Genomic DNA, 11,698 nt, shown 5'->3' with positions numbered 1-11,698 from the left:
AACTAGCGCGCACTCCGAGAAATGCGTACCTATACAAAAATAAAGGCAATGTTTTGCAAGTGGATACCCAATGTTCTCTTTGCGTAACTTACAAAGAATAATGATGGTACAGTTTGAGCAATGGCTCAATTACGAGCGGTTAACGACTCGTTGGGTGCGACGTACCTCCTTTACGTTTTTAAGGTTGTTGTATGACATAACATCACGATTTTTGACATAGTACGTAGCGAGTTTCAAAAATACGATTTTCTATTGTTAACTTTATCTGAAATCAAAGTTTTAACGGATGTTAGTTGGACGGAAATGCTATGTTGGATATAAAGCTCTCTTAGGGATTTCCACACAGGATTTGGTACCGCTTGTGTCCAGCGACACCTTAATGACGTCTCTCCATATAGTGGGGAGTCGACCAAACTTTTTGTTGGTGCTGGGTCCCCGTTCATGCCTTTAAACTTGAACGAATAACATTAGTCCTTTGAGCTACGTATCCAATTGCCAATTCGTTTCGCAACTTATTTTTCCTTGGCAGTAATAATTCAGAACCTTCTGATACCTGACGATATTTTAAAATAGACAATTTACTATATATAAAATCCATTTACGAATTAGTAGTATTTCTAACAAGATTTAATAGTATAGCATTTTCTATTTCATTTCCTTATTCCAAAAACCCATTTGTAATGTAATAGGTTTCATCTATAAGAATTTTTATTGGTCCTATTTTTGCCGTTCTTATTTTTGACACGAAGATAAACGATTAATTTTATAGTAGGTATATTTATTCAGTTAAAAGCATTTCAGTATTGCTAGATTCAATAGCGGTAACTAAAAAGCTGTTTATTTATGGTATATGTTATATTAATGTGCAAGGACGTCAAACATGCAAATTATATATTTTTCAATGGTGTTTAGAAAGTTGAAGCTTTCATACTTTCTTGTATATTATAGGGTACCAGAGAGGTCCGATTAAGCAAAGTCGGACATAAATTTCTCTCCAGAGGGAGGGGAAACGTAATTTATTATAACACTTTGCTTACATGAAGTTAATTTAAAATGCATAAAACGTGCAGTTAAAGGTCGTTAACCAGTGCAGATAATAGTGGCAATTGTTTGCCCTTATCATATTCATAACAGATAAAGGTGACACTGTATTTCGTCGAAATTGAAAACAGTAGGTTGATTGCAAATAATTAATATCGCATTATTCGATTACTTAATATATAAGTAGGTAAGTATTAACTTATTATATACGTAGGTATAAGACTTCATATTATAATGTTTTAGGTCCATTTGAATAGAAGTAACGAGTGAATATTGGTGCGATTTCTCTAGTACATAAATCTGTAAGTTATTAGTTAGGTTTTAATGTTTTATTAAGTTTTCACACGAAATAAATGAAAAATAAAATTGGCAACCCTAAGAATTGTAATGACTTGGAATGGTTTGAAAACTTGTAGTGATGTGTGTACATTAACATATATCAACCAACATATAACACAATATAATCAATAATAATTCACACACAACCATGTGTTTGTGCATTATTATTTTAATATTATTTAGGACCATAACGTTATAGCCGTTGTCACTTGTCATACCGAGTCATAAGTGCCCCCTTTTTGAGCTCGAATAAACACACAGCTGATGTTGGAAGATAATATTTTGATCAACTCTGTACGGATATTTCTCTTTGAGGCACGAATGTAGGTATGTGAAACAAAAATTTTGAATACCTCATCGGCTTAGAACCCCCTTTCCAGCTAGCTATGTATGAACGAAATACGTAGACATATTGTATTGTTTTCATTTATTTAAAAGTACTTGCACGGAAGTAAGTAATTGATTTCCTTTTATTTATTAAAAATTTTTTTGTATTGTTATTTTTAAAAAAAACATACTTAATATAAAAGGCAGTCATAACTAGGCAAAGGTCAAATTCATAAAAGTACATATTTTACGAGATTATATATATTATGGATCCGGTGAACTTTGAGCATAGTATTAAATATCCTAACATGAGATAATTAGGTACATTGATATTATCACGTATACGTACTTATTTTAGGTTGGTAGATAGGTAAGTAGCACAGATAATAATTTTCCATTTATAATCAATGATTTTATATTATTTAATTAATTTATTGATATACATTTTATTAAAGACAATTTTAATATTATTATTAATAACTTTCATTCAAGATACTAGTAGACTACGTTGAACTACTAGAAGCCTTTGCTGTATTTGCATTTTAAAATAGATACAAGGAGACTATTTTAAATTTAACTTGACGGACGACTGGCGCAGTGGGCAGCGACCCTGCTTTCTGTGTCAAAGGTTCGATTCCCACAACTGTTGTTGTGAAAGTGTTGTTGTTATAAACGTGAATATTTTTTAATGTATTATTTATGTATTTATTATTTATAAAAATATACATCAGTCATCTTAGTGCCCATAACACAAGCTATGCTATACTTTGGGACTAGATGGCGATGTGTGTATTGAAGTAGTATATTTATTTATTTATTTAATAGCCTTATAGGACGCTTCGATTATGAGTCCTAGTTGGTGCAAATTTGGGAATTCATAATTTCTAAGAGGCTTCGATTGTGGCTAGGAAAGATGGGATACCTATAAGTAGTTCTTAATACACCCTAGCCTGTAGCCCTGCTAGCCCTAGGGCCTGCGTCCCGGACGAATCACTTTTCCCGTTGAATAGGTTATCGATATAATCGATAGTAGGTATTAATGAATGAATATTGTTTTATACATAAAAGTACAGAAAGTAGAAAAAATATCGCTTATCGCTACATAGCGATCTCCTCCATGCAACCAATATCGTAAAAGAAAGCTACAGATGAGAGGTTTTTGGTTTATATAAATATATTTACTGCCACCATTTACCATAAATCATTTTATCAAGAGTCTATTTGAGTTAAGAATAGCCTTTTCTAGATAAAAGTTTTACCATTTTCGAGATCGTATATTGTCTTTAGAGCCTAGACATCGCGGTCTTTCAGGTGCTAGCTTTTAATCGAAAGAAAAAAGGAAAAAAAATAGTGTTGCAACATGTTTGGAGAGAACCATTCGTCCCTAAGCGTCTGTTAGGTTAGAGATAGGCAAATGAAACAAATGTCAAAGGGCACTGCATATTATCAGCGCCTGATAACACTATCGACATCGCTCTGTGACATCAGTGAACATACTCGTAAATATCTCAACATTATAATATCGTCTATGTAACGTATTATACATACAAAAACATCATCTTTAACATAAATAAGTATTTTAATATTTGATGACTCCGAAAAAAAAAGTACCTACTCAGTTGCAAAGACATAAGAAATACGTAATAACTACGTAGACGTAATATAGAAATGAAAAATATTACAACAAAGTGACCGTGTTATAATATATTCGTGTGTTATTTTATTGTTGCTGTTGTACTAGATAACTAAATTACCTATGTCACGACGTAACTTTCCTCGATGATACGTCATTAATTTTTTTGTAATTTAGCTTAATTTTATTATTTATGGACTGTGAATAATTAAGTTGACAGAGGTCAAATTATGATAGTTGTTACCTTTACTACTACTAATATTATAAATGCGAAAGTGTGTTTCGTTTCTTTGTGCTAGCTTAACGCCCTAACTAAGCAAACACAAAACAAGCGGGATTTGTAAAAAAAACCATAATAAACGTGTACAAAAAAGCGGGCAATAGCTAGTTTTATTATAATTTTAAATTGCCCTTACTTCCGCTCTCAACTATCACAATAATTATTCTATTGCGATAAACATACATAGTCAAAGCCAATAACTTTAAACAAATTTGTCTATTCTAGTATTTTGAGAGTCTTTCAATCCTCGCAAACAGCAACATCAAGTGAAGCGGCGTGGTGAATGTAAGCTCTATAAACCTCTCTCCTGTGAAAGTAGAGCCATGCACCTTTTATTGTGAAGTTAATTTGCGTCAAATGTTTTTTTTCTTTCGTACCTGTTTGGACAGGCAAAGATCATTGATACAGCCTATTCAGTCGTATATATATATACGACTGAATATATATTTTATAATATAATATAAAATATATTAAACGACAAATAAGAAAAACAATTACCTACTATATTCCGAGACGGTTCTTTATGTGAATGAACTATCTAATATAATATAATTTATGATATAATTCAAATCTTTCAGACATTGTTAATACTACTAACTTAACTAAATACTTACCATAAAAAAAATATAATGATTTGTTTGAACTGCGTGAGTCATTCGGAAGATTTGCAATACTCGCGGCGTCGGTTGCCGTTCTGAATCGTTAGTGAAAATCAACTTCAAGGCTCCTCTGCACAATAATTATGAGTTTCTGATATACTAATGTGTATAAGCGGTGATAGCCCAGTGGCTTTGACTTTACTTTCGGGGGACCGAGTACGAATCCCAGCACGCCCTTCTTTTCTCAGTTATATGCGTTTTAAGCAATACAAAAATATCATATGCTTCAATGGCGAAAGAAAACATCGTGAGGAAACCTGCATGTTCTCAAGCGTGGTGGACTACGGCCTGAACCCCTTCTCATTGTGGGAGGAGACCCGTGCTCGTAGTGGGCCGGTAATGGGTTGATATGATGATGGTGATGGTGCTTAATGTGTATAGTGTTTCTTTAGACAGATTTCAATGAAAAGCAAGCAAAGCTTTTCAGTTCAAAATAAAACGCAGGTTATCTTTGCAACGCCTTTACCGCAAAATAAAAAAGTATGAATTATTACTTTATTTTTTTTTGCGGTCAATAAGAAAAAGTGCGTGCGACCAATAACAAGATTGGCTTAGATCGGCGCGTTTTCCATTTGTAGCACGCAGTAATTAGCACACTAAATATCTCTCGAACTCAATATAGAAGTTTTCTTTGGAAATGCTGTTGAGTGCTGTGACAGCTTTGTCGTTAAATCTGATTATGTGCATCATAATCATCATCTGAATGTGTATCATCAAATAGTTAAATACAATCTTTAACTAAACTTGAATAAGTTCTCTCCCGATGGAGGGTTTTTCCGTAATCACCACGCTGCGCGCTTGGCAGACAGGTTGTTAATCGCACTAGAATGAAGTTGTGGCAGAGATGATGCGGCTCGTTCTCCGTAATACACCCTACGTCGCCTCGTTCGGCAGCTGCGGGAAGATGACTGTTGGTGTTAACTGCATTCTCAACAGGCGTCCCCACACGGACCAAATAAATCAATATGATTAATATAAATAAAATGGATCGATTAAAAACAATTATTTTTCTTAACAATTATTCATTGTAAAGTCAACGTCTCCTGATATGGATGCTCCGGTTTCGGAGCGAAACTTGCGTAGATAACATTGCCGAGGATCTGTTTGGTAATAAATAATAATAATAAATATAAATATACTACGACAATACACATATCGCCATCTAGCCCCAAAGTAAGCGTAGCTTGTGTTATAGGTGCTAAGATGACTGATGAATATTTTTTTTATGAATGAATATATAAACACCCAGACACTGAAAAACATTCCTGTTCATTACACAAATATTTTTCAATAGTGGGAATCGAACCCACGGCCTTGGACTCAGGAAGCAGGGTCGCTGCCCACTGCACCAATCGGCCGTCACGTCGTCGTTTGGTGTGGAGTTTACGGATTTAAGTAATTATAAATTACACCATACAGATTCCCCTGCTGTTCGGGGAGTATAGCAAATAAAGCTCAATTTTCATAATAAAAATACTAACAACTTTTTAAGGTAATTTTATTTAAAACCAAATGTTTATATTACTTAATTTTTTGGACGGCGCGGCGCGGCGTGCTTTAATAACTACAGTGGGCCCTCTATGCACACCACTGCAGTCATAAGTACCCTTTATCCGTTTAACATTAATCATTATTGATTAGTATTACTCAAAATGCCCTCTTTTGTCTTCACGTTGAATAATTTCAATATAAAAACCCCTTCAAATATTACCAAAGCAGGCAACTGATAAAGGCCCTTAGCAATAGAAATAAGTACATCATATTTATCGACCTTAATCGCCAATAATTATGTTAGCTAAAGATAACAAGCAATTAAAGCATCTCTACAAATAAATACGATTAGTTTAGTTACTGCACTTTGTACACTTTTAATGTTATCTTGGTTTATCTTTTGTTGATAAGAAGATGACCGAGGTTTGTCTGATAACCGAGATCCGGTATCCGGACAAATGTATCGATACATCTAAAGCAATAAACAAGGGTCTGCCCATTATTTTGTTTGCACGTTTTAACGTTTTGCTCAATGTTATTTGTTCTTATAAATGGCTAGGCAAATTCCAAATGTAGGCAACTATGGTTTTTTTCCATTTTAATATTTTTTTGGATTCGTCCTCTATGGCAAAAATCTATTCACTCAACTTGTTCGCTTGTTTAAATATATTATTAAAAAAAAAGTGCACCTCTTCATAGTATTTTTATTTTTGTATTTTGTTTTCAGTGTGCTTAAAGACTAGGGACAGCTTGTCTGGAGTTATCACATTTTAGCAATAATCAATAATTTAACATATATTTTGCTATAAAAAATGCTAATATATAACTATGATAAGCGAAAAATAATGTTTAAACGTAAATTTTATTCGTTTATTTTTATTACAGTTCGCTAACCATAACATACTAAGCACATTTTGGAATAGAACTCTACAATTTCACTGCTCCCTTCTTCTTTATAATTTGTACTAAAATATGTTTTTGCTTTTGTATAAACTTATTGAAGCTGTTTGAATATTTATGGTATATAATTTAGTATCTCTTAGTGGTCTGTTGACTGTCTTGTTGTGTTTGGATTACATTTGGACCAAATTTTGGATCGTGATAGCCTATACTTACCTAATTTGAATACGAGACACGTCGTTTCAAAAGTTATGTATAATGCATGTCTTAATAGTAAGTATTTGGACATAACTGAGATTGATGGCAATATTCAGCTCGTGTCCACCGTCGTACCTACCTGTCGTATCTACTTTGAATATGTATTAGAAAAGCTTGCTTTTAGACTTTTTAATCACTGAATATAAATTAAGAACTCTATAGTAACTTTATTAGTTTACCATTTATTCACCACGCAGATCATATTATGTATCTATTGAGATTCAAGAATTTTCAACTCAAAAGATACGAGGAGATCTGCCTTCGAAGTGTAAAGTAGGTACTTATTTCTAGAATCACGCAAGGGATGACAATCCCTACTAATATTATAAAATTCAATGTAAGTTTGTTTGTTACGCTTTCACGCAAAAACTACTTAACCGATCTTCATGAAACTTTGTACACATATTCTTCAAAGTGTTAGAAGTAATATAGGATACTTTTTATCCCGACATTAAGCTCGTCTCCTTTGGGAGAGGGGATGAAAGTGTTTGACGATTTTACACCATAACTCCGACAAATTATTACCGATTTAAATAATTATTTTTGTACTATAGAGGTTATAATATGTGTTTAATTTTGCCCAAACTTTGTGTAGATCTGATGAATGTGGTTGGAGATAGAGGACAGAACTCATCAGCGGACAGCAGCAAATCCCTAATTTAAGGCTTAGCGATACTGAATGCTTTAAAAACAAAATCAAACGCAGATGAAGTCGCGGGCAATAGCTAGTATTCTATAATTAGGCTTTTACTCGTTATGGTTTAAATCTCAAACCATATCATGAAACCAATTTCGCCATCGCTTACGATTGTTGCTGACCAGAGTTTTCGGATTTATTCTATCGGGTATCCAAATGATTTTCATATTTTTTAGTTTGTAACGAATGAAGATTAAATAGCCAAAAATATTACGTTGTATTTATAGTTTTCAATTTACGCATTAACAAAACTTACTTAAATACGTTGATAATCACCTGGTAACACTAGGTTTGGGACACGATACGTGCTCGCTAGTTTATTTGCAATCAGACGTTAACCTGGTCTGTTGGGCAACTAATTCATGCTCGCTACAGAGCTCTGCCTTTTGAGTACGGCAATCGTAACAATTATAAAACTGTTGCATATGGTCAAGGTTAATTTGTATTCGAACGCAAAATGTTTTTAAAGAGCCAAGATACCTATTAAATGCAATGCAAGATGTGGAAAAAGGTATACTTAGTTGCATCTATACATAGAATACTTTTTCTTGTATGATGCCTGATTTGCTCATTCTTAGATGAGATCTAGGGAACAGAAACAAAGTTTAAAAAGAAACCTATTTTATTAATGATCGCTTGTTTACATTATTCAAATTTTTTGTATGTTGATTTAGTTCGCGCTCTTGGTCCCTGTTATCCTAACGTTTAAACCTACGTGCCAGTTTCCTTAGATATTTGTGAACTTTTTCGCTGTATGGTTAAATATTTTCAATAAATCGACTTCAAGCAGAGAGAACCCGTTGAAATACTAATTGAGGCACTTAAGAGTAAGACTGTTGCTACCAATCTGTATACTTTCATAGAATGATAAAAAAAACAAAAGCTATGTTGTCTGAAAACGTAGGTACCTATTTGAAAGTTGAGCCTGCTTTCCTCCCAAATGTCTTGAAAAACGTCACATGAAGAGAGAAAAATACTTGTGCATTGATCATTACATGCGACGGTGTATTATGCATTCGAGCCGCAGGCAAGCGTGATAAGCTGAGAGTTTTATATCATAGCACCCGAGTATCATAATCTACTTTTCTATAAGAGATTTCCCCTTAACAAGATCTCGTAGAAAAGCCTTAAACACATGATGGTCCTTCAATGTAGTTTTACGGGCTTAGATTAATAAGTAATGCGACACTGTGTTAATAAAGGGTAAATATCTTGTCCATAAACAGTGAAAAGGCCCTGCGCACGTCTCACCCGCGGAATGTTGCTAGCTCACAAACTTTTTCCCATTTTCCCATTTTATGGTAAATGTTTAAAACATTAGAGATAAAATAACTACTATCAACTGCTAAATAGTGTGAAGTGACTAACCACCAGTTCTAGTGGAGTGGTATTTGATATTTCAACTTTAGGTGTGTACACCGTGTCTGTATCTTCTCAATTCTGTTGGTTTTACTTTCACCTTCTTACATCTTCTAGGCACAGAAGAAAGGTAAAGGCCAAAATCATAATGAATAAAAAATAGGAATTGAAACATCAAGGTCATCATTGACTTCCTCAATAATTCAGTCAAATTATTCACATGCAACTGGTAGGGACTGACGATGTTTGAAAACGATGAAGATGATATTAACAAAGAAATGATGCTATTTACATGAATGACATCAATTTCCATTGTTGAACATAAAGTTCTTTGTGCGTATAACAAATTACTCACCAGTAGGTGGTTTCATTATTTTCTCGGTTTCCATATCATCGAAAGTAACAAGGAAATGAGGGGCATTATGTGTTTTGCCTGCAAATGTAAGCTATTCAAATATTATGATAACAACATCGGATAGCATTTGTATGAATTGATAATATTTTTGTTTTTGAAACGATCCGAGTTTATTATAACTGATTAACCAACTCCTACAGAGGAGACTCAATCAATGATGATTATGAATTATGATTAGTTTAATTCCACGCTGGATAAAGAAATCAAGATTTCCGGATACTTGCTTGGGTGAAAAAACGTAGTAATTGCACTGAATTTATTTTTATATTGTCTGCGAAAAGGGTGCAACTTTGATAGAAAATACTCCGTGTGTTTCAAGAAAAAAAGTCAGTTAACAGTGAATCCTACAATTAAAACATTCCGTGTATCATAATGGTAAACGGACTTGCTTGCTAAGTTTTGCAATAGGTAGGCGACTTTATTTTGATAGCGATCATAATATTATAGCAATCATAGTAGTCACGCAAAAAAGAAAAGGTTTATGTTGAAGGTCATATTCTTGATAGCTATGCCTACAGATACTAGAAAGTTTCCTAGAGATTTTCCAACATATAGAATTTACATAATATATAACTTACCAATTTGTATATATTCAGAAACAAAAAAAATCTAAACGACTGCGCTCGTTCTTTCGCTTCAGTGTTATTGTCTGATAAAGTGCTGCAATACCTAGCCTGCAAATGCTTTTTAAGTTTTAAAAGCTAATAATCAGTCTTATCCAAAACGATTAAGGAACTCTTCCTACTTTTAAATTTGATTTGAACATTTTGGGTTAGATTGTATTCAAAATTAACTTCGGGTGTCAGCCATTATCGGCATTACATACCTCCTATTTTATAGAAGAGAGGAACATATAGCTTAGCCACAACATTTATCCAATGTGAGTTCGCAGTCTATATAAGGATCTTCAACTTCTACTTGATTTAATAGATGGACAAATTCAAAGTCCGACAGCTTAACATGCGCTTAAAGCTGCAGATAAACTAGTCGGTTGATCACTCATGCAGTTCCTAACTGTACTCAACTCTAAATTCGGGGCAAAGGGCAGGTAGATACAACGCCTGCCCATTTAGACCAGTCTGCAGACACTGAGCTTCTGCTAGTTTGTACATCAGAGGTGTGATGTGGCTTTACCCTATTGGTGCTAATAGAGAGCTTGGTAATATGGCCCTGGTTTCTACGTATGTCCAAACTACTTCATCTTGCATCGACTTCTTTTGTTTCTTATTGTATTAATAACTCTAATTAAGGCAAAATTGATTTGTTTTAGATGCGTCGGGTGGCAGAGTTTAAACGTGACAATGCCAGCCTCCTCGACGGCCTGCTACCAGAACACGAGAAGGTAGCCTTCCTAGAGCACAAAGTTGTGAACGTTTTGAAGGGCCGCGACGATAAAGGCAGAAGAGTTCTTATTGTTAGCGTCGGAGGTAAGTACGCCAAAGTACCCTTTTTGTTTTTCATGTAACTGAAATTATTTTAGACTTTCTACTAATTCTATTCGATACAGCAGTTTTATTAATGGAACTGCAACTGGTAATTGAACTCTGACCTGTGATTATAAAAACTACAAACTGTAAACCTATGCATTATGCAATTATAGATTTGTTGTTGCAAGCTAAATTCGATTCATAGACAATACAAGCTATGACGCATTTCATTGCGTAAACATTCAGTAAACTAAGTTTAAAAATATTCAATTTCCCAATTTTAGCAGTCTTAGAAAATTACTTCCGACACTATTATTGTTAGGTGTACTAGCTCGTGGAAGTTTAGCTACTTATGTTTTTCGTTATCTATCTATCTTCGTTAAATATTCTAATTTAATCGTTGTTAATATGCAGCACAGTATACTGTCCCCTCATAATGTAACCATTGCAGTGCAGTAGTCCCATTTTCTGAGATAAGTCAAGAAAATGATCATCCTCTGAAGTTATTGACTGGATATAACTTCAGACTTCTCTATTAACTTCCCTCTTAGGGGTAGAAGAAAAAAAAAATCCTATTGAACATATTGAAAAAATGAACATATTCTAAAAATTTCAAATTATGATAATGAAAATAATTTGGGTTTCTAGGTTTTCTGGCAGTTAATCAGGACAAGCCCATTTTTGCTTACCGATGTATTAAAGGCCTATTCGAATAAATAATGTTTTGACTTGACCACAATGCGTAGACACCGTCATGAAACAGGTACTAGTAGTAAAGCCTTATTAAAACGAAAGTTAAAAATAGTCTTTAATAATTTTCATTTCTGGAAGTTGTCTTAAGTAAAAATTTACCCATTATGTCCAAATAAACA

The 11,698-nt window shown here is 33.8% G+C and overlaps 1 protein-coding gene across 2 annotated transcripts in view; it reads left to right on the top strand.

Moving 5' to 3' along the window:
- Nucleotides 1-11,698, top strand: part of LOC120636170 (clavesin-1) — a 32,768-nt gene that overhangs the window by 4,871 nt on the left and 16,199 nt on the right. For both annotated transcript variants that reach the window (XM_039907514.1, XM_039907522.1), the window contains exon 3: nt 10,670-10,826. In XM_039907514.1, coding sequence (XP_039763448.1) covers nt 10,670-10,826 — 157 coding nt within the window. The remainder of the gene's footprint in view (nt 1-10,669; nt 10,827-11,698) is intronic.

Source organism: Pararge aegeria, chromosome 3 (assembly GCF_905163445.1).
Source record: "Pararge aegeria chromosome 3, ilParAegt1.1, whole genome shotgun sequence".
In the NCBI taxonomy this organism is placed as follows: domain Eukaryota; kingdom Metazoa; phylum Arthropoda; class Insecta; order Lepidoptera; family Nymphalidae; genus Pararge; species Pararge aegeria.
This window is presented reverse-complemented; position numbering and strand designations above follow the sequence as displayed.